The 24,227-nt window shown below is 40.3% G+C and overlaps 2 protein-coding genes across 6 annotated transcripts in view; one reads left to right on the forward strand and one right to left on the reverse strand.

Moving 5' to 3' along the window:
* Positions 1-24,227, forward strand: part of RALGPS1 (Ral GEF with PH domain and SH3 binding motif 1) — an 839,296-nt gene that overhangs the window by 87,935 nt on the left and 727,134 nt on the right. The window lies entirely within an intron of this gene.
* Positions 1,150-15,204, reverse strand: LOC141108273 (uncharacterized). Its single transcript, XM_073599734.1, has 2 exons — positions 15,012-15,204; positions 1,150-5,005 (listed from the first exon to the last, which is right to left on the reverse strand). The coding sequence occupies exon 2, from the start codon at positions 4,996-4,998 to the stop codon at positions 4,246-4,248; it is 753 nt and encodes a 250-aa protein (XP_073455835.1). The 5' UTR covers positions 4,999-5,005; positions 15,012-15,204; the 3' UTR covers positions 1,150-4,245.

Here is a 24,227-nt window from a genome sequence, read left to right on the forward strand (position 1 = left end):
GACGGACTTTAGATTTGGAACATGCTTCAAATCTTTACGTCGTAACTCTGCCGGACCCAGAAATCCGCTCGTCTGTATGCTAGTCCGTTGGACAAAAACCCAAGCTAGGGCAGCTATTGGCTACTGGCTATCAACTTCCTTATTTTAGTCCGGTGTACGTCATCACGTACGAATCTGTCGGACTTTTGTGTGATCGTATGTAGGCAAGTCCGTTCGTTAGAAAGTCCACCGCAAGTCCGCCAAAAGTCCGTCGAAAGTTTGTTGGACGGGCTGTCGGACTTTTGTAGCCGAAAAGTCCGACCGTGTGTACGCCCCATAAGTGTTAGGCTAGACCAGGGATATGCAATTAGCGGACCTCCAGCTATTGCAAAACTACAAGTCCCATCATGCCTCTAGCCTCCCTGGCGGTATGATTATTTCGGATTTTAGGTGCTGAAAGCGGTACAATTATTTTTCATGGAAATTTGGCGTTTTATATTGTAGGTCTGTAAATCTTAACAATAACACACTTAAATCTGTCCAAACCAGAGTCTAGTAGATATCCCGGGTATGATAAAGTTTGAAACACAAAAACATAAATTATAATATAATAAATAAAAATAAATAATTAAAATAAATTAAAAAAAATAGTAATAAAATAAATTTCCCCACAATTCACTATCGCTCAATTCTGCAAGTGTTCTAATTTACTATCGCTGTTTTCTAGCTGGTCTAAAGCCACTTTTGACGTAAAGGGACACTTTTTGGTTGCTATGGACAATCTCCAGTTTCCAGGCAGAAAGAACAGTGTATATCATGTAAAACTGCATGCAGGGCATGGGCCAGAGCACTGGGGACAAAAGGGATGTGAAATCATTTCATACAGTACTGTAATCTGTAAGATTACAGTACTGTATGTGTTATGATTTTGACAGTTTTTTGAATTTGCCGCCAGGCTCCGCCCCCGTGCGTCGCGCCGCTCGCAGGGAACGGAGCCTGGCACGGAGAGGCTTCGGAGGAGGACGGAGCCCTCGGACACTGCGGGGGACATCGCAGGATCCCGGGGACAAGGTAAGTAACGCCGCCCCAGGATCCTGCAATGCGATCCCGAGTGTGGCTCGGGGTTACCGCTAATGGTACTGAATTTTAACCCCGAGCCACACTCGGGAAAACCGCCAGGGAGGCTACAGGCCTCTGGGTGTCATGCTTGTGGCTGTCAGATTCTCGCTATGCCTCATGGGACTTGTAGTTTCACAACAGCTGGAGGTCCACTAATTGCATATCCCTGGACTAGGTTCACATCTATGTGGTTGATGCGGATTTGAACACATGCTTTTTTTTTTTTTTTTTTTTAGAGGCCCTGCCTCTTAGTTCATTTAGCGGCAGGAGGCGATGGAGCTGTCAGTAAGTAACCGATTGGGGGCCTGGAAATGAATTGGAATGTGTAATTTGTAACATTGAGCTTTCAGCTGAGATACCAGAGGTTCTAGGATTCCCTACTCTGTTAAAATAATTATAATGATTTTATCAGTGTCTTTGCTAGAACAATTGTCCCGACTTCCTATAATCTGACACCCATTGAAGTGTGTGGTGGGGGGAGACAACAATAAAAGCCTGACAAAGGTTCTAACCCTTCTCTGTTCTATCTAAACCTGGAAATGGGACTGAAGATGGGCTTTAAATGTCGTTGACAGCTCCTCCTTAGTTTGCCTTTTCTTTTGTTGTAAAAAGAAGACGACATTAAAAAGGCGTAAAATGGATACAAATTAATTTGATTGTCACATCGTTTTACACTTTCTATTTATGTTTGTTTGAAAAGATCTGTTTGTGTAACAGTGGAATAGTGCCCTGGCTCCGACTTCCCAGCTGTGAATGATAAAATATTAATATTGAGCGTACAAAGGGCAACTGTTGTTATTATATTAAATATGCATATTTCCTTCCACCGAAGCCACCGAAGCCTATGAGAAGCGCGGTCATGCAGAGGTGAGCCTGTAGTAAGTTAGTGGAAAGTATAAATTGGTAATAGCCAGGAGCTGATTGGCAGCGGGTGACTCATAGTTTTATTTCCCATTATGCCTTTTATCACAAACTTGCAGGAAAGTGCAACGCTATAAATAAATCGCATTGAGATTTATTATTTTGATGAAATATTTTATTATGGACAGAGTTTATGCTGCTTATTTAAAACTGGGGATGTCTTTCCCTTTATTTTGTCCTGCTGTGAAGCCCAGTGGTGAGTCCATACAGTTAATAATTCTCTTCTAGCATGTACCTACAGGTTTTACTTTTATTTAAGTCAGATAAAATTGGGACTAGTAAAACTTCTAGTTCTTTTTTTTTGCCTTCCATTGGGGATATTTTTCTTCATTTCCTGACCTGGAGACCCACTGAAAATAAAAGGAAATCTCTCAAAGTGAGGGAAATCTCCCAGACATATTTCACATGGGTCCTGAGGCCCAAATACTATGAATGGGTCATTTTTTCCAGCATTTCTAGCATCCAGGAGCTTTGTTTGTGCATCCTATTGAAGTCTATTAGGATGCAATTGCTGTACATACACTGCTGCTCTTTCTACTGACTGGCGGGTGGATGAGCAGCTCTGAACTCAGACAGTGTGTTCCGGGCCGCTGTGTCCTAATAGACGTCAATGGGCTGCCTGCATGCTGCACCGGGAAACTAGAGACACTGAAAAAAATTATAGTTTATGGTATACAAACCTCAGTGATCGTGTGAATGAAGCCTTGGACAGTTGTCACCTGAACTTTTGTTCCCTTTGGAAGGTTTTTTTCTCACCTTCTCTTCTGGTGACATACATATAGTTTTGCATTTCCCATTTTTTTTTCTCTCCCAGTGTTAGCCAGGAAACACAGGAGTCTTTAAAAAAAAAATGTTGGACAAATTTGACAAGCATTTGCTCAGCCCTGAGAAATTATTATCATGTTTTGACTAATACAGTGATTTCCTATGATCGTTTGCTCAATCTAGTGGTCATAATGCAGTATTTTTTCTGACGTAACTCAATTAGAAGAAGCCTGCATTATGTCCACTAGTTGGAGCTGATCATCCTAGAAAATCACTGTGTTAGGCATCGTGCACACCGCTGCTCCTAAACTGATTTTCTTGGGGCTTTTTTGTGTTTTTTTTGCCTAAGCCCCTGAACGCACCTCAATAAAAGCCTGTGTGTCGATGTCCATGTCCATGAATGAGGTCTTAAGAAAAGTACAGTCAGAATTCATCAGGGCAGGACAATTGCTTATCACATTTGTCCAACAAAGGTTTTATTAATGGACCCCTTTAGAGAGAATGAAAATCCCCAGCAGGGTCTGAGACATCAATTAAAAATGAAACCTCAACCAAGGGTTCTAACTCCTCTCCACTAATCCAAAACTGAAAAAAAGCTGTGGTTCTGTAAAATGTCTCTTGTATGCCTTTATTGTTTAAAGTGACCCTGTCACCACATACCAGATAAATCCCAGCCCTGTAAAAGTGTATATATATATATATATATATATATATATATATATATATATATATATATATATATATATATTTTTTTTTTTTGTGACCTTGTGGTGACGGGATCACTTTAAGATCTCTGTTTCTTGTTCTTAGAGTGAATTGGGTGTGTTGCGCTAGAAGCTGGGGTAGTGTTGTACAAATCCATTAGAGGTGTTTGATAGTTTATAAAGTACATCCATTTTGGCAGAACACAGTAAATGCATGGCCAACATCTTTTACTAAGAAACTGCACAGAGTGATCATCTGTAGTTCAATATGGCCTCTGAGTTGCTCAATGCTTTATACCAGGTGTCTCCAAACTTTTCAAACGAAGGGCCAGTCTTCTGTCCTTCAGACTTTGGGGGGGCAGGATTGTGGCTGGTGGGGGTAGAAATTGTCCCGATCCCAGCATCAGTGATAATAAACATGGTCTCAGCCTTGATGGTCAGCAGGAGGAGGAGTAGTGCCCTATCATTGGTATTAGTGGGAGGAATAGTACCCCATCATTGGTATCCCTGGAGGAAACTATGCCCCATTGTTGGTTTCAGTGGGAAGAATAGTGCCTCATCATTGGTATCAGTGGCAGGAATTATGCACCACTTTAGGTGTCGGTGGGAGGAATGGTGCCTCATATCATTGGAAGGAATAGTGCCCCAAGGGTCTGATTAAAGGCTAGCAAAGGGCTTCATCCGGCCCTCAGGCAGCAGTTTGGAGACCACTGCTTTATACAATTGACCAGAGAAAATTTTTAAGGTCAGCTTCTCACTAAACACTTTGAAGTTGAAGGTCCAGCTCTTTGGCCAACTGTTCCAACCTTTGAAATCCTTGAGCCACATTCTCGATATCCACATCGAGTAAGACAACTGCTGTCTTTTTAGTAGTGGTCCCCTCTGTCTTTAACTGAATGGTGTAGTCATTTGTCAGTCGGAAAGTCTCTTGGGTGACATTGCTGATGGTGGCATATCTCTGAATCCCAGCCACTTGTAGAAAGACCTCCATCGTCATATTGTTTGTTTCTCCTTGGACATGTAAAACCTGGGAGAGGAAGGCTATAATTTCTTTTTCTTGTTCTAGGGCATAACAGGTTAGTGCCTTTATCCCGTTTCTCTCATTATCTACAGTTTCTTCATTTTCGTTTTGATCGTTTATTGAAACTTTTTTCTGGCTCTCCAAGGTCTTTGAGTTTGATGTTTTTGAAGTCTGGTTTTTGCCTCCGACTGAGTTAAATTTTTGGGTCCTCAGATGACTTGTCTGCACTTTTCCTTTTGGGGGGTCTTGGCTGTTGTTCTGAGTACCCTTACCCACTATCAGTTTCCATTCTCGCCCCATCTTACTGAGCCACATTTCAGTGACCGCCAGATCATACAGGTCTGTGTCATAATAGTCCACTTGTTCTACCACTTTCCCTAACTGGACCGCACCCAGTGCTAGCATCTTCTCCTCACTGGTGTCCTTCACCCAGTATGTCTGCTGGATCTTCACAGTGTGGATGTTGTCGTTTTTCTGCTTGTTGGACATGCTTGTTCTATATTGTAAAAAGATGATATGAGAAGAATGAAGAGATGGACAAGTTACTTTAGTGAATTTAGACAAAAAAACTACATAGTGGCTAGAATGGCTTTCTCTTGAGTGTGTTTTTGGTCCATTGGGAACCTGGCCTCTGGGATTTACATACACCCCCCCACACCTTAATAGCATTGAATTAGCCCAATCCCTAATTTACTTGTTGCAGAATTAAAATGTTAAAGCACAGACATTCCAAGCTACCTCGAGCTTGGAAATCCATACTAGATAACCTTTCATTTAAGCTAAAACGATTTAACTACTATTAAAGTAGGGAAGGTTTAGAATAGAAACCTTGTCAAGTTTTTATTGCTCTCTGGCCTGGGAACCTTAAATACTGAAAGTGATGGGAGAATCTAAGCAGCTGTCACCTGAAATAGGACTGGAGGGGGAGTCTACCAGTGGGGTTACCTGCTGTGATGACAAATGTCTATTTACTTCTTGTTTTGCCTCTGAGAGCAGAAAAAGCTCAGTAATGGGGGCACAGACAGCAGTATAAACCTGACAAAGGATCAAAACCTTTACAACTCTTTAAAAAAAGGTTTATGCTGGATATACTTTCAAAAGATTTTATTTTAATAAGAAGAAGCTGGTGAGATCACTAAGTGCCTCCAACACAGTGAATTTGCAGCCATGCACTAGGCTCCTCCACTATGACATGCTGATTGACACCATAGCTTACTGAAAATGTTTTCATCCATTATAGGAACAGTATTTTGTATGACCATTTCAAACGTAACCTTATCTAAACACTATAGACTGAAAATGCTATTTAATGCATTTTTAATATTCAAGGCAAACGCGCTCATCCATCGACCAACATCTCCATGCTTTATTTTTCTGAGAAATTACATTTCTAAGCCCCCCCCTGCATTTCTAGGTGTGGTCATCTTGAGTAAGAACAGAGGACTCATGTAGCATTTACTTCCTGGAATCCATCTGCTCCTATCTCAGGCATGCGGACAGGAGGGTGTGTTTAGCTGAGAAGGCCCCTCCTACAGATGAAAGGAAAAAGACATTCCCATGAAGACTCTTTGGATGTACATAATTTTGACCTAATTTTGACCTAGGGCCCAGGAAGCAATTAACCGACCCGGAAGATTTTACTCCCTTACCGACCAGAGAACTTTTTGAGATTCAGCACTGCGTCGGTTTAACTGACAGTTGCGCAGCCGTGCAACATTGCACCCAAACAAAATTGATGTCATTTTTTCCCCCACAAATAGAGCTTTCTTTTGGTGGTATTTGATCACCTCTGTGGTTTTTCTTTTTTGCGCTATAAACAAAAAAGAGGGACAATTTTGAAAAAAAAAAAGCAATATTTTTTACTTTTTGTTATAATAAATACCCCCCCAAAATGGCGGACACATCAGACACTTTTGACACTATATTTTGGGACCATTGTCATTTATACAGCGATCAGTGCTATAAAAATGCACTGATTACTGTGTAAATGACACTGGCAGGAAAAGGGTTAAACACTAGGGGGTGATCAAGGGGTTAAGTGTGTCCTAGGGAGTGATTCTAACTGTGGGGACGATGGGCCTCCACTCACATGACAGCGATCCCTGCTCCCGATGACAGGACTTGTTTGCATCTCCCCATTCTGCGGCTCCGTGACACGATCGCCGGGAGACCGGCGGACATTGGGTCCGGCGGGCACGGTCACTCACTCTAGCCCCACAAATTAAAGGGGACGTACAGGTACGCCCATTTGCCCACCGCTGCCATTGTCCCGACGTATATCAGCGTGCAGCGGTTGGCAAGTGGTTAAAGAAATGCAAAAAAACCCCATTTTTTAAACAGGATCTTGTTTACTAAGGCTAGCAGCATATGGATTGGAAATAGTTAAAGCAGTAGTAAACTGCTGAAAAACAAAACAAAAACCTGCAAGACAATGGCATAATGTGCTATTATGCATTGCATACTATGACATCAGCGGCTGTATGCAGGGTGAATATCTCCTAAACCATGCAGGTTTAGGAGATATTCATTTTACCTACAGGTAAGTCTTATTATAGGCTTATCTGTAGGTAAAAATCACCAAGTGGGCAATACAACTGCTTTAAAGCAGATGTAAACCCTCACATATACCCAATGAAGTGAACAGCCTCAGATGATACACAAGGATGAAACAAATCTCCCTTCATAAGTTTTACATGCATATCTGTCTTCAGCTTTATATATTCTTTAAAAAGTGCACATCTTGTTAGAGATTTTCTCTTCCTGTTCAGCACTGTGAGTGGATTCTTGGCATACAGCCAAGACAGCTGATTGCAGGAAAGGCCCCCCTCCACATAGGCAGAGACTTGCAGAGCTGTGCTGTGACAAGGTAAGCTCTCTGCTAATCCATTTATAGAAACCTCCCTCCACACAAATTCAGGCTGGTTTTTATCTTGGTTGACAAAAAACTTGTCAGAAGTTATCATGTTCATAACTGAGCAATGAAACAGCAGAAAGAAACTGCAGAAAGACACGGGACTTTGGAGAGAGATAAGAAAGCGCTATGGATATATGTGCTTAGGTCAAATTTCATAATTTCAGGTTTAGCTCAGGTTCACACTGATGCGGGTTAGTTCAGCTGAACTCTTACGATTTCTAACCGGAAATGCAGTTTGACTTCGGGGGCGATTTGACAGACATCTGTGCGGGTTCATGCACCGATGTCTATTCAAATCGCCCCCAAAGTTGCCAAAAGTAGTACAGGAACTACTTTTGGGAATCGGTACGCTATTGCAAAGTCGGCGTCGCACCTATTCAGATGGTGCCATGGCCAGCAGTGGCCGCCGATTTGAACGTGGGCTAACATGCACTTTAATGTTTGTTTGAGAGAGTCAACTTTCGATTTAATGGACTTCCCATTTATTGGTTGCTCATAAAGTAAGAGCTTTTTTCTATACTTTCCTAAAAGCAATTTCTGTTCCCGTAGCCTAGACCACTAACTTAGTAATTATTTTGTGGTTAATAAATTTTTTAAAAAATTTCTTTTTATTGAAAATGTTTTCTTTTAGTAGACAACAAACATACAATAAACAAACAAAAAAAAAATGACCCTAGCACAATGCCAGGTCACACACAGACCAGCCGGCTATACTATATACCTGACTAACATAGGTACTTAACTAGTCCCAGCCCCCATACCTCCCCCTCCCTCCCCCCAACAACCCATAACTCGGTTCACCCCCGCTTTGGACAGGACATTTCTCTAAGGTACATCTCCTGATACACCCAATGGTTACATCCAAATGTTTCAAACTATTTCACAGGTATTGCATAGCTATATGACCCTCAAATATTAGTAATCCTAAAGAACATAATTACCAAGTCATTGACACCCCCTGGGACAGAAATGGAAGATTATATATGTTTATCAAATAACAATAGTTATTTTAGCGTTGGATTGCATAGAACAATACGTTAACCAAAATTTATCCGGCAGTAGTATCTGAACTAAACCACGCTTGCCACACTTTATTACATTTTTTTTCACACCCTCTGGAAATATACGTTGCTTTATAGCAGGGTAACATGGAATTGACTAATCCCTTCCAGGAGGGAATACCTGGAGGCGTAGAGGACCTCCATTTCAATAGAATAGCTTTCCTCCCATAGAAAAAAAGTATATTTAATAACGTTCTAAGAGCCATTGAGGGAACCACCTCCTCAACTAGTCCTAATAGACAAACTTTGATAGAGTTAGGGATAGGAATCTTTAGGAGATCTGAAATACACGAGACTATCCCTTCCCAGAACGGTTTAATGTGGGAGTATTCCCAGAAGATGTGTTCCGCACCAGCCGGTGAAAAACCACATCTCCACCATTCTGAGGAGATTGCAGGGTATATGGTAGCAAGTCTGGCAGGAGTAAAATAGATTCTGTGTAAAAATTTGAACTGTATTAATTTATCCCTTGCCGATTGTGGTTAATAAATTAAGCCAACTGAAGGACTAGAAAGAATAACTTGACAATGTGGACAATTCAGTTTGGTCCAGCTATAGTCACCACTACATGCTTTTTATTGCAAATCTGCAAAAGTGCTAGAAAAAATATTTTTAACATTTTCCACTCCTAAAACAAAAAGCACCATACTGTCTCCTCAAAACAGTCTACTAAATGTCACTTGACTTGCCTTAGTGTTTAATGGGTTCCTCAAACTCAGCAGTGGAAGGGCTGTATGTATTGTCATCTTCCTTCTCTCAAAGTGGATTTAAATTCATTCATTTCTTATTCAAGTAATAGAATTCATCCCCAATGCAAGGGACATTAATCACTTTTACTTAAATTGTCTCTGTTCCCTGTGGTGTGTAAAGCCGCCTCCGAATGCGGTGAGGATACTGTCATCATTATTAATGACTTGATCTATTTCTTATAATACAACCTCATAGTTCAATTTTGGAATCTCTTCCATGTCTGCTTGAAATGTAACCCTTTTGTAAATATACATTTTTACCTGGAATATATAGATAAACATTGATACTGTACTCCTAATGTGGTCGCAAACCTACCAGTGATAGTGTACATAATGCATAGGTGGAATGTTACCAGCTACGTTCTAGATACACTTTTTTACCCTAATGTCGCCTCCTTCTGAGAATATTAGCTGCCTGGAGCTTTAAAGCTTTTTGAGTCACTGATCTACAAAAATCAGAGCTCTCGTTCTGTGAACCCAGAAAGTATCTGAACCTTAAGATCAGAAAAACAGTTGGGAAACTAGCATTTTTAAAAGGATGTTTCAGCAGAGGTGTAGTATTTTTCCAAAACAGTAAAACTTTGGATTGCGAGCATAATTAGTTCCGGAAACGTACTTGTAATCCAAAGCACTTGTACTGTATATCAAAGCGAATTTCCCCATAAGAAACAATGGAAACTCGGATGATTCGTTCCACAACCATTTATTCATAAGTCCTTCAGTTTATAGTCCATGTAAAAAGATTATAGCAATGTCCAGCCACAACTGACAAGGGAATTAGAATCAAAATCTAACAAGAGCTAGAGTATAAAAGAGAAGAGAGGCGCCTCTAAGTGTAGCAATATGGTTACATTTGGGCTACTTTCACACTTGGGCGTTGGGGGCGGATTTTTAGCGCCACTTTACCGTCCTTTTTACAGCGCTTTTCGGCTGCTAGCAGGGCACTTTTAACCCCCGCTAACGGACGAAAAAGGGTTCAAAGTGCAGCTGCAGCGGTGCTTTACCAGCACTTCAGCGGCACTGCCCATCGATTGCAGTTGGCAGGGGCACTTTAGAAGGGGGGTATACCCCGCTCCTACAGGACCTCAAAGATGCTGCTTGCAGGATTTTTTTTGGTGTCCTGCCAGCGCACCACTCCAGTGTGAAAGCACTTGGTCTTTCACACTGGAGGAGAGCCTCTTTACAGGTGCTTTGCAGGCGCTATTTTTAGCGATATAGCGCCTGTAAAGCGCCTCAGTGTGAAAGCAGCCTTAATGATGGTACAACATTTAGCAACTCACATGGTTGATTTTAAAACCTGCACACCTAAGTATGTGGGCGTCCAGGGTAAAGCTGTCCACATAGACCATCCTCTGCACCGCCATCAGCATCATCCCTTCCACGCTGCACTCCACGAGTGCTTCAAGCCTCGCTTTTGGATCGCTCTTGCAGGGTAGTCTTCCCGGTCATGATTGCAGACTGACAGTGGTGAGAACCGGTGGTGCGGAGGATGATCTCTGGACAGCCTTACCCCGGATGCCTGCATATTTGGATGTGCCTGGTTTAATCATCAACCATGTGAGTTGCTAAATGTTGTACCTTGATTAAATGTAAACATATTGCTACACTTAGAGGCACCTCTCTTCTCATTTACAGTGGGGATGGAAAGTATTCAGATCCCTTTTAAATTTTTCACTCTTTGTTATATTGCAGCCATTTGCTAAAATCATTTAAGTTCATTTTTTTCCTCATTAATGTACACACAGCACCCCATATTGACAAAAAAAAAACACAGAATTGTTGACATTTTTGCAGATTTATTAAAAAAGAAAAACTGAAATATCACATGGTCCTAAGTATTCAGACCCTTTGCTCAGTATTTAGTAGAAGCACCCTTTTGATCTAATACAGCCATGAGTATTTTTGGGAAAGATGCAACAAGTTTTTCACACCTGGATTTGGGGATCCTCTGCCATTCTTCCTTGCAGATCCTCTCCAGTTCTGTCAGAATGGATGGTAAACGTTGGTGGACAGCCATTTTTAGGTCTCTCCAGAGATGCTCAATTGGGTTTAAGTCAGGGCTCTGGCTGGGCCATTCAAGAACAGTTAGGGAGTTGTTGTGAAGCTACTCCTTTGTTATTTTAGCTGTGTGCTTAGGGTCATTGTCTTGTTGGAAGGTAAACCTTCAGCCCAGTCTGAGGTCCTGAGCACTCTGGAGAAGGTTTTCGTCCAGAATATCCCTGTACTTGGCCGCATTAATCTTTCCCTCGATTGCAACCAGTCTTCCTGTCCCTGCAGCTGAAAAACACCCCCACAGCATGATGCTGCCACCACCATGCTTCACTGTTGGGACTGTATCGGACAGGTGATGAGCAGTGCCTGTTTTCTCCACACATACTGCTTAGAATTAAGGTGAAAAAGTTCTATCTTGGTCTCATCAGACCAGAGAATCTTATTTCTCACCATCTTGGAGTCCTTTAGGTGTTTTTTTTTTGCAAACTCCATGCGGGCTTTCATGTGTCTTGCACTGAGGAGAGGCTTCCGTCGGGCCACTCTGCCATCCAGCCCCGGCTGGTGGAGGGCTGCAGTGATGGTTGACTTTCTACAACTTTCTCCCATCTCCCGACTGCATCTCTAGAGTTCAGCCACAGTGATCTTTGGGTTCTTCTTGACCTCTCCCACCAAGGCTCTTCTCCCCGAATAGCTCAGTTTGGCCGGACGGCCAGCTCTAGGAAGGGTTCTGGTTGTCCCAAATGTCTTTCCATTTAAGGATTATGGAGGCCACTGTGCTCTTAGGAACCTTAGGTGCAGCAGAAATTTTTTTGTAACCTTGGACACATCTGTGCCTTGCCACAATTTTGTCTCTGAGCTCTTCAGGCAGTTCCTTTGACCTCATGATTCTCATTTGCTCTGACATGCACTGTGAGCTGTAAGGTCTTATATAGACAGGTGTGTGGCTTTCCTAATCAAATCCAATCAGTATAATCAAACACAGCTGGACTCAAATGAAGGTGTAGAACCATCTCAAGAATGATCAGAAGAAATGGACAGCACCTGAGTTAAATATATGAGTGTCACAGCAAAGGGTCTGAATACTTAGGACCATGTGATATTTCAGTTTTTCTTTTTTAATAAATCTGCAAAAATGTCAACAGTGCTGTGTGTACATTAATGAGGACAAAAATGAACTTAAATGATTTTAGCAAATGGCTGCAATATAACAAAGAGTGAAAAATTTAAGGGGGTCTGAATACTTTCTGTCCCCACTGTATACTCGTTGTGACGTGACGCTACTTGTATATCAAACATCGCTTGTATATCAAGTCAAAATGTATTAAATATTTATTGTCCTGGAAAGGATCACAGATACCTCTAAAATCCCTCTGGTTAAAATTGATTAATGACTCTTCACCTCTATACAAACTCATGTTTGAGGTTCGGAAAAGAACCAAAACCTTTCACAAAATATGGGGCAGATGGCTGGCTAGCCCTCTAACCCTTATTCCAGGATAGATACACTGCTGTATCCTGTTCCTGATCGTGCAGTGCACCTCACCATGTTAACCCCCTGGCTGCTTCATGAATGGAGAATTGCATGTTGGTCACATTTCCCATAACCGTGCTGTTAACAATCACAAGAGACATGTAAATTGAAATCTGTTTATTGAATGTTTAAATGTATTACTGCAGAAGCACTACTGTGAATGACCAAAGTTTTTTCTTTTGTATGCTGGTTTATAAAGCTTAATAAAAATATCTAGCGTGATCGGGCATGATGGGATTTTGAACACGCCTGAGCCCATCTCTAGTGTGCACATGTGCAATAAAATCTACAAAAACCTTAAAGTGGTTGAAAACCCTTTAAGTGGAACTTTAGTCAGAAAATTTAAGTCTTGCTATGCTGTCACTTCCGAACGTGACGCGTGTCTGCTGCTTTGTGCTGTTTCTATGGAAACAGAACACCAGGTGGAAGTGTAAATAAGATGTCACTCTCCTCATCACATTCACATCACATATGTCATAAGAAGGGGAAATGAGAGGCAGGGTGGGACTGGCCGGTGGGGGAGAATGGAGAATGACAACTCCACACAGAAGTGTCCTTGAGCCGCCACATTCAGCTGTACAAATCAAACATTGTCGGTCTGAGAGAGGAGGGTTGCTGAATGGCTTGATTAGACGGTTGTTTCTAATCGGCCATTTACAAAACTAAAAAGTACAAATTACTTGTTTTTTGAAGTTGATGTTTCTAATCAGGGAAATCATTGGGGAATTATCATTTTTGTCTGGAATTCCAATTTAACTAAAGTGACTGGCACCTAACATCCTGAACATCCAGAGAAAAAAAATGACCCTGTGAGAAGAATGAACCTGTGACTTTATTTGCCAAGTAAGTGGGCCTGGGGCATTAACAATGTGGTCCCTAGTGAGCTGAGGGTCATTATTTCTTCCAATCATGCTATTTTGCTTAACAAAAGCGCTACATTAGTATAGGCTTCCTTTTTGAGGTTTCTGTTTGTGTGTGACCGCCCTCTGCTGTTCAGAAACAGTAAAAACCAAAAAAAACACTAGGAAGCTGTAGAAAATTAGTCTTTTTGTCTCTGTCTTTTACCATAAATATAAACATTGTTTACTTTATTCTATTCTAGACTATTGCTCATTTGTTGGAACGTTTTCTTTCATTCTTTCCTGCTACTTCAATAAAAAATAATGTAAATAATAACAAAAGTGGCACTAAAGTCCGGTATAAAAAAAAAATATATTCATGTATGTATTCCTAACTCAGTACCTTCTATCGCTCTCTGTCTCCTCTAAATCTCTCTTTTTTTTTTTCCTGCCAAGATTGAACTTCCATTTGTTTTTCATGGTCTTACTGTATATAGGGATGTAGCCACCCTCTCTTGCTTGCTCCTGAGATGGACTAGGGATTAAGATGAATTATGGGCTGTGAGATTTGTAGTAGATAAAGAGCAATGTTTCAAACAGAAGTTAGGGGGAGAGGGAATGGTTCAGGAGCTCACTGAGGACATTACAAGGTGGCAGAAATATACAATAAGAAATAATTTCATGAAAAATAGATTACAGGGCTATTAAGTAGTGAATGTGTATGGATTCTTTTTAGAGAATTAGGGCATTGTTTAGTGTCCTTTTAATCGATTCCATTTCTTGTGACCGTTGTCTAATCCCGTTGATGACTGTTTACAGTGTTTATTTTCCTCCTGAATTTTTACATTAATTTTAAGTTTTCTGTTCTTCAGCAAAAGGGCTGATTTAGTTTGTGTGTGAAATTATAAAATGTGTGATTTCTTAAATATATTTTTGTAAAATGTCCCATTAGATTTGTAAAATGCTTTTCTGTTGTGTTTTACAAATGGATTGTCCTTCTGTAGCTTTGTGCAAATATTGTTGGCACCAGAATGGATTTTGTTCATGGTTATAGTGTCAGAGAAGACCGTAGATGAGCGCTGGATTTGAATGATGGTATGGGAACCTGAAGACCAAAGATGACCAGCAATCCTTGGCTGGATCAGGAGACTGTATAATGCCTATGGGGGTTCTTGGACTTGTCAGGGGGAACAATCAGTATAGCTAGTGACAAAATGTTTTCAGTTTTGATCATCTTTGGGATAAACAGTGTTGTCTCCCCATCCCTGCTCTACCACCCCACCCATCATTGTGATGGAAATAAGTCCCAGTTCTTTGCCTAGATGGGGGATGGATCATGATGTGCGTCTGCCATGTAATGTCAGTTTGTAGGACTTTCTGGGAGATTTCTCAGTGTAGATTATTTTGTGCACTTACCTTTTTTGAGGAAACTCTCTGCAATACCCTTTTTCACAGTGGGGGACCTGGTTCCAGCTTGGGGTCCTGTCAGTTTGGGGTGTCAGTCGGTACTGACATGACACAGAGGATCAGCAAAAGTTGGACAGGTTTGTATCAGACTCTGCGGTGAACACAGCATTTTGTGTTGCCGAGACAACGTCCCTACAACAGTCTGTTCAGGTTTGGCCTGTTGACACATTACTTTGTCGTTGCCGAGTTCATTGAACTGTATGTGAGCTGGCAAATCTGGGCTGGAATTTTATCAGCAATCAATGGACGCTTTAGCAAGAACATGTGAATTTTAAATACATAGTTGACATACATGTACATGCTGTGTTTTATGTGGCATTTAAAATGGTGTTCAGCCAGTCTTGTGATCCAGTGGGCCTTGCTAGATAGCAAAGCCAGGCATGTTTCTCTACTGCTTGGTCACCAACCTGCCTCAGCCTGTAATTGGACATTGAGGGAAAAGCAGCATACTGATGTCAGTCTGCTCTTTCCTCCCGTAAGGTTGTTCACAGGGTAAGACAGACAGTGTCTGGGTAAGGTATAGCTGTATTTTTTTCCTTGCATTAGAATGCACGTGCACACACCACAAATGCATGTAAACGCCACTCTGTAAAAAAATTTAATAAAATTATGCCACAAATGCACTGAAAACACATTACAAACATCAGGCATACAGACCGCTGAATGCAGGGATTGCTGTCATTTTTTATATTGTCATCTGTGTCCGATTTGTGGAGATAGCCAAAACAGGAAATCTCTCCAAAGTGACAGAAATCACTGGTTGTCACTGGAACTAGTGTCCCCATAGGAAGGTTTCCCCTCTATTACTGTTTTGGTGAGAGTCCAAAAGTTGGCATTTTCTTTTACTTTCACTTTTAGTGATAATAGTAAACAGCACAATGAGAGAAGGTGAATCTCCATAATGGGGATAAAAAACCTGACAGGGGCTCTAATTCCTCTCCACTGTATCCAAAACTTTTAGTTGGGCTACTTTTACACTGGGGCGGGTGTGCGTTAGCGGTAAAGCGCCGCTAGATTTTAACCCTCGCTAGTGGTCAAAGAAAGGGTTAAAAGCGCCCATGTTGCAGGCCAGGCTAAAGCGCTTCGGCAGCGCTACCTATTCATTTTAATGGGCAGGGCATTTTGGGAGCAATGTATACACCGCCCCCGCACCGCCCCAAAGATGCTGCTTGCAGGACTTTTTTCCTGTCCTGCAAGTGCACCGCCCCGGTATGAAAGGGGTCTTATACTATATTCCTCAGTAGACACACATGATATAAATCCACTTTGTGTGCACCAAATCACTTTGGAATCCCAGATATTACCTTGTAAAAAGAGCAGTGACATCACTGTGCCGTACATAGCCTGTGCAGAGAGCAGCACTGTGGGGGGGGGACTCAGCAGGTTCCACCTGATATAGGCTGCCTGCAGAAAACTACAGGAGGGGGTGGAGACAAGACCAGTCATTCTGCACATGTAGAGCAGCAGTGACTGCTCTTTATTACAGGAAGTCCATGCACAGAGGAACGTTTTTACACTGGATCACTGCACAGATCTGCAAGAAATACACAAAGCACACCAAGATGCAAGTAAGATAACACCAGCCTCTTGTGCTCTTGTTTCAGGCTTGTCAGCCATCATCATTGCAGTGCATGGAAATCTCAAGACCCTGTTCACATTGGCATTAAAAGCAGACGTTTGAGGAGCATTTTTAGCACTCCTCTAATGCCTTGTAAAGCAGTCTCAAATTGATCGTATGGACAGCGCACAGAACTGTTCACATTACCAAAACATGAGAAATTTGCGTAGCATCACTGCGCTTCAAAAATTAAGCTAAAATGTCGAGTTTGGAAGGAGTTAAAGCAACTCAACTCCTTCCTTTCAAGTCTATGGCCCCTTTCACACGGGCCATCTGATCAGGTCCGACAATCAGTTTTTTCAGGTGGACCTGATTGGACCCTCCATTGGATCGGCGGATGTCAGCGGTGACATGTCCCCTGACACCCGCTACTATCCTATCTGATCCTGTCCACCAAACCCAGACGGATGGTGGTCCTATTTTCCAATCGTCTGGCGGATCGGATAAAAACAGACAGGCGGTGCATTTTCATCCGATCTCCCCATAGAGGAGAGCAGGACTCTGACAGGCCTGTCTCTGCACAGTGAGCGGAGATGGACCTGTCCTCCGCCAGCTCAGCGGGGATCAGCAGAGCAATCCCCGCTGAGCAAGCGGAGTCCATCAAATGGATCCGCCTCGTGTAAAAGGGGCCTATGGTAACACGCCAGAATGTGATTGTGGAATATTAGGCCTGGTTCAGAACAACCAAAAAAATAGGCGTCTAGGGTGTATTTCAAACATACCGAACAACACTCATGAACACTAGCACTAGCGTACACACAGCGTCAGTATTTTGAGCAAGTGTCAACAAGGCCTTACATGTCTGGTTATATATTGTCAGATGCGTTTTAATAAATGGAAATAAAGACATTTTATATATAGTGGGTTGCGAAAGTATTCGGCCCCCTTGAACTTTTCAACCTTTTGCCACATTTCAGGCTTCAAACATAAAGATATAAAATTCTTTATAAAGTTCTACAAAGTATTAACACAAGGGGGCCGAATAATTTTCCACGCCCCACTTTTCATTTTTTTATTAGTTAAAAAAGTTTCAAAAATCCAAAAGATTTCGTTCCACTTCACAATTGTGTCCCACTTGTTGGTGATTCTTCACAAAAAATAAAAATTTTATATCTTTATGTTTGAAGCCTGAAATGTGGCAAAAGGTTGAAAAGTTCAAGGGGGCCGAATACTTTCGCAAGCCACTGTATATGTGTGTGTGTATATATATATATATATATGTATGTGTGTGTGTGTGTGTGTGTGTATATATATATATATATATATATATATATATATATATATATATATATATATATATTAGGGCTGCAACTAACGATTATTTTGATTAATCGGTAATAACCTTAAAAAAAGTGTGGTGTATAATTTGATACAAAGAAAATATATGTAACATAGTAAATGTGCAACTAAGTTGCTAAATTAGATAAAATATACCAACACAAATCTGGCGTGATGAGTGGAAAGTGAAAATAAATAAATATTTACCAAATAAATGTAATCAATTGTGATATAAAAATAAATTGATACAAATCACAGAATCAACATTCTTATAAATTCAAAAAACTGTGAACAAACAGATAAACAATAGTCCCAGTGTGTAGTGAAAAAATATGTCAGGCACAATTCTTCTGTACTTGAGAAAATATCAGTGTTCTTCCAGCCCGAAATATATTTAAATTAGCCGCTTACCAGATATGTTGGACCTCAGATTATAGAGATCATATAGGTCAGGTGCATTAGCCTGCAGGCAACGATGGTCTCCACCTCCACTTCAATCGAGGAATAAGAAGATCCTTATCTGACTTCAATGACCAGAGGACAGGTATTCCACGGCTCAAATCCACAGGTGAGGAAAAAAGGTAGTACCCTCAATAGGGTTTTCTTTCCAGAGACCGATCTGAAGTTTAACCCCTCAGTAGAGATAAAACAGGGGGAGACTTCATAGTGTAGATATACTCAAAGTTTTTATTTAAAAAGTCACTAATATTCACAGCAATTTGTCACGGCAGACATTCACAGCAAACTGGAAACTTTAAACTGTAAACTCCAAATCACACGGCAATCAGCAGGAACAAAAAAGCGGATAAAAAACTAGCTTCAACCAGCATGAAAGCAGCAGAGGATCAAACCAGCTAACTGCATAGGAAAAGAATGTGATGGCGTCACAGCCACTTGCTCCACCCGACGCATTTCCCCTCAACAGGCTTCCACTGGGAACGGAGACATAACCAGACGCCAGCACACCACGTTTATATACAGACAACGGAAGTAACATATCGGTATCTTCCTCCCGTTGTCGTCCAATAGAGTAGTTCATTTTGTTGGCTAAAATACGCCAAAAAAATATCTTCTATCTCCAAACTAAATTGGAGTAGGAGAAAAAGAATAAAAATGTATATTAAGAAAATGTATATTCAAATTGAAAAAAATAAAAATGAAAAATTCTATATAAAAATGATACAAATTGAGTATTAATAAAAACATTAATAAATCCTATGTGTTAAAAACCAGCTAGTTTTTTATCCGCTTTTTTGTTCCTGCTGATTGCCGTGTGATTTGGAGTTTACAGTTTAAAGTTTCCAGTTTGCTGTGAATGTCTGCCGTGACAAATTGCTACGAATATTAGTGACTTTTTAAATAAAAACTTTTTGAGTATATCTACACTATGAAGTCTCCCCCTGTTTATCTCTACTGAGGAGTTAAACTTCAGATCGGTCTCTGGAAAGAAAACCCTATTGAGGGTACTACCTTTTTTCCTCACCTGTGGATTTGAGCCGTGGAATACCTGCCCTCTGGTCGTTGAAATCAGATAAGGATCTCCTTCTTCCTCGATTGAAGTAGAGGTGGAGACCATCGTTGCCGGCAGGCTAATGCACCTGACCTATATGATCTCTATAATCTGAGGTCCAACATATCTGGTAAGCGGCTAATTTAAATATATTTCGGGCTGTAAGAACACTGATATTTTCTCAAGTACGGAAGAATTGTGGCTGACATATTTTTTCACTACACACTGGGACTATTGTTTATCTGTTTGTTCACAGTTTTTTGAATTTATAAGAATGTTGATTCTGTGATTTGTATCAATTTATTTTTATATCACAAGTGGTTACATTTATTTGGTAAATATTTATTTATTTTCACTTTCCACTCATCACGCCAGATTTATGTTGGCATATTTTATCTAATTTAGCAACTTAGTTGCACATTTACTATGTAACATACATTTTTTTTTTGTATCAAATTATCACTTGCGGATGCACACTTGTAATATTTTATGATAGTTTTGGGTCTTTTTGTATTTTGGGCTTACACAAGCAGCTGCACTGTGTTTCCTTTTACATATATGGTTAGCGCAAAATACACCTTTTTGATATTTTTTGGTGTATAATTTGGTTATGTAAAGTTTTAAAAAAAGGCAATTTATTTTTAAATATATCTTCTATATGCAGTGGTAAATATAAATAACCAACTGTATGGTTAGGGAGTAAAATCTTTAATCCATTCTGAGAATAATGGACAGAAGAGATATACTGTATATACTATTAGAGGAGATATACTATTAGAGATTGAATCTAGTAAATGTCATCAGACTCAGAGATCAAATTTTTTTATTTAACAGAAAAAAAAGTTCGACTGTTTTGCAGATTTTTAAACAGAACTGTAATATATTATATGCTGGCCATAGAAAAACAATGTCTTCCTTCAAAAAAAAATTTTCATTTTAAGAACGTTCGTTCGATTTTCTAATCGTTAGTTGGGTCAAATCGACGTTTGTTTTCAACCACAGTGACGGGAAAATTTAGAAATAATAGAAAACTTCTTGGTCAAAGGAACTTTCAGACAGTGTATGTGGTTTTCGTTCAGAAATTACATTTGTTTTAAAACAAAATGTTAAAAGCAAGTGAAAATTTCAAACAACGTTCTTTCATTCAGCGAATGTACAAAGATTTTTCATATGAATATTCTCATCTGAAAATTGATCCATGTGGCCAGCATAAGGCTTGGTACACACCTATGCTGTTTGCTTTTGATCTGTTTCTGCAGTACTTTTTGCTGTGCGTTTTGATTTTTTTGCACACGAGATTTTGCTGTGATTTACGGTTTTGCCTTTTTTTTTTTATGCCTTTTTTTTTTTTTTTTTTGGCCAATTTGTTGTTGGACAGATTAAAAAAAAAAAAAATTGCTGCAAAAACGCATTACACACTTTTCTGCAGCTTCTCCATTGAAGTATATTGAACCAAAAGAGCACAGTTTTTGCGTTTGAAAAAATGAAGCCCTTTCCAAATATGCAGCAGCTGAAAAAAGCATAGATGTGAACGGTAAATGAACTGTAGTGCGTTTCTGCAAAAAGCACCAAAAAACTCATACGTGTGAACGAGGCCTAAGACATTTAGTAACATAATGGGGTTAATAAAAAAAAAATAGCCCTTTATAGTACAAAAAGAGCAAATCGCTACTGTAAGGGGTTCATTTATTTACTGTGCAACAGTGAAAGTAATATTTACAGTAGCGATTATATATATTAGTATCTCACAAAAGGGAGTACACCCCTCACATTTTTGTAAAAATGTTGTTATATGTTTTCATGTGACAACACTGAAGAAATGACACTTTGCTACAATGTAAAGTAGTGAGTGTACAGCTTGTATAACAGTGTAAATTTGCTGTCCCCTCAAAATATCTCAACATACAGCCATTAATGTCTAAACCGCTGGCAACAAAAGTGAGTACACCCCTAAGTGAAAATGTCCAAATTGGGCCCAAAGTGTCAATATTTTGTGTGGCCACCATTATCTTTCAGCACTGCCTTTTAAACCTCTTGGGCATGGAGTTCACCAGAGCTTCACAGATTGCCACTGGATTCCTCTTCCATTCCTCCATGATGACATCACAGAGCTGGTGGATGTTAGAGAACTTGTGCCCCTCCACCTTCCGTTTGAGGATGCCCTACAGATGCTCAATAGGGTTTAGGTCTGGAGACATGCTTGGCCAGTCCATCGCCTTTACCCTCGGCTTCTTTAGCGAGGCAGTGGTTGTCTTGGAGGTGTGTTTGGGGTCGTTATCATGTTGGAATACTGCCCTGCAGCCCACTATCTGAAGGGAGGGGATCATGCTCTGCTTCAGTATGTCACAGTACTTGTTAGCATGTAGCAGCTACAATGAACTGTAGCTCCCCAGTGCTGACAGCACTCATGCAGTCCCAGACCATGACACTCCAACCACCATGCTTGACTGTAGGCAGGACACACTTGTCTTTGTACTCCTCACCTGGTTGCCACCACACACGCTTGACACCATCTGAACCAAATAAGTTTATCTTTGTCTCATCAGACCACAGGGCATGGTTCCAGTAATCCATGTTCTTTGTCTGCTTGTAAATATGTGGAAAAGAAATAAGTGGTGCTGCCAATCAACTGAAGAGTGAACCCACAGGAGTGAATCACACTTCACAGCAATAAGTGCAAGTGCTGTAGTGGTCAAAGTATTAAAACTCTGCATTTGTAATTACAAATGCATTGCAATGCATTTTGTAATACCAAACTTATATGAACTCAAATAAACTTTAAAGTGCAATAATACTAATCCTAATATATACAGTAATATACCTGCTAGTGCGTGATAAAAAGCTAAAATGTAAATCTGTCCAAAAAACACACACAAACTTGAAGATAAAAAAACTATACTATATAGTATATGAAGAAAAAAAATATATATATATTAAAATTGATCTTTATTGTTCTTTGCCATGAGGTGCCATGTTGGACTTAACGATGACACCAAATTTAACACACCTGAGACCTTGTAACATGACACATTGGAGGGATAATGGCTAATTGGGCCCAATTTGGATGTTTTCACTTTTGGGTGTACTCACTTTTGTTGCCAGCGGTTTACACATTACTGGATGTCTGTTGAGTTATTTTGAGGGGACAGCAAATTTACACCATTGTACAAGCTGTACACTCACTACTTTACATTGTAGCAAAGTGTCATTTCTTCAGTGTTGTCACATGAAAAGATAGAATAAAATATTTACAAAAATGTGAGGGGTGTACTCACTTTTATGAGATACTGTATGTATCATTATTATTTTTGTTATAAAGTAAAAAATAAAGAATTTATATACAAGGAAAAACCCTAACACTGGGACTTTACATGCTTACAGTAGTTATGAATGTTAGCAGCAGCTTTTTTTTTTTTTTATATGCTTTTTTAATCTGAAAATGTCAGCAATCTCTCAGTGTAAGATCTAATCAAGTCTGAGAGAAGCAGTCTCCAGCACAGAGTGCTAAGCATCTGATTGTAGTAATGTAATAGCCACAGTGACGTGATAATTGGCGAGCTGCCGCTGGCGCCCAGACTCTGCTGAGACTAAATTTATGACGTGTTCACCAAGCAAGGTCTTGTTAGTATTGATCAGTTGTACACAGCTCATCAATAGCTAATCAATAAACTTGCCGCTTGCAGTAGTGCATCAAAATAAGTTAGGCTGAACTGAAAAAATCAATTCATTGATGGTTAAACCCGTTACTGATAAAGCTATATCACATCTGGTCAGTTTTAAAAATATCAGTGTCAGTTGATTGTTCACCAAAAGAAAAAGGCAAAAGGCAAATTGCATATTTATATTATATTTATAAAATTATTTGTTTTCAGTTGACATGTTTAACCACTTGCCATCCGCGCTATGGCCGAATGACCATGTGCCCAGTAAGCAAGTGGTTAAAGTAAAACTAAAGGCATTTATTTTTATTTTGGATAGAGCAAGGGAGGGTTATAATCTTGATCAGGTTTATCTGTTTGCCATCTGTGGCCCATTGAGGAAATTTCTCCTCGCTTTCTGTCCCATAGCCAAAATAGGAAGTGAGAGGAAATAACTCCAAAGTGAGAATTCCTGGTTGAAACCAGAACTAGTGTCCCCACTGGAGGAATTTCCCCCTTTATGGCTGTTCTAGTGACCACTCAAAATTTGGGATTTTTTTTTACGCTTTCAGTGATAACGGTAAAGAGAACTAAATTGTGGCGCTGGGTTATGAAATGCTTATACCAGCACCCGATGCCAGTGTCTGACTGGCACAAGTACAGGAGAGTGGAGAAAACCTATGCCAACTTATTTTTTCTGATCATTTGATACAGGTGGCTTGTAGCTGTGAACGGTGACTGAGTCACTCTGTTGGAGGACTTGCTGGGACTTGTAGTCAGCACCTGAATGGAGGTGTTGCAGCTTAGATGAGTCAGCTAACAGTCAATTATCTATGACCCAGTGTGCCACTGGCAATGCTCCAAAATGCTACCTTCCCCAAGCTGCGGGGGAATTTCCCTCTTGTCTCTTGGCACATTTGCAGCTAACACTACCTACAGGAGGAAAATTTAAAGATTGTACAAGGGGGGCATGGTGTGAGCAGGGAGGGCTTGCCCCAAAAATGTAGCCATGGGAAAAAAAATAATTTTACCTGTTTTTTTTTTATTTGGGGAAAAATGGAAATGTTTGGAAAAATTTTTAAAAATTCAGTGTGGAGTAGTTTTTTACAAATTGAAAGTCA

Source organism: Aquarana catesbeiana, linkage group LG09, assembly GCF_042186555.1.
Source record: "Aquarana catesbeiana isolate 2022-GZ linkage group LG09, ASM4218655v1, whole genome shotgun sequence".
Taxonomy (NCBI): Eukaryota; Metazoa; Chordata; class Amphibia; order Anura; family Ranidae; genus Aquarana; species Aquarana catesbeiana.

Bases quoted from the DNA above. Each gene is read 5' to 3' on its own strand.
- LOC141108273 (XM_073599734.1), bottom strand. From the start codon at position 4,998: ATGTCCAACAAGCAGAAAAACGACAACATCCACACTGTGAAGATCCAG.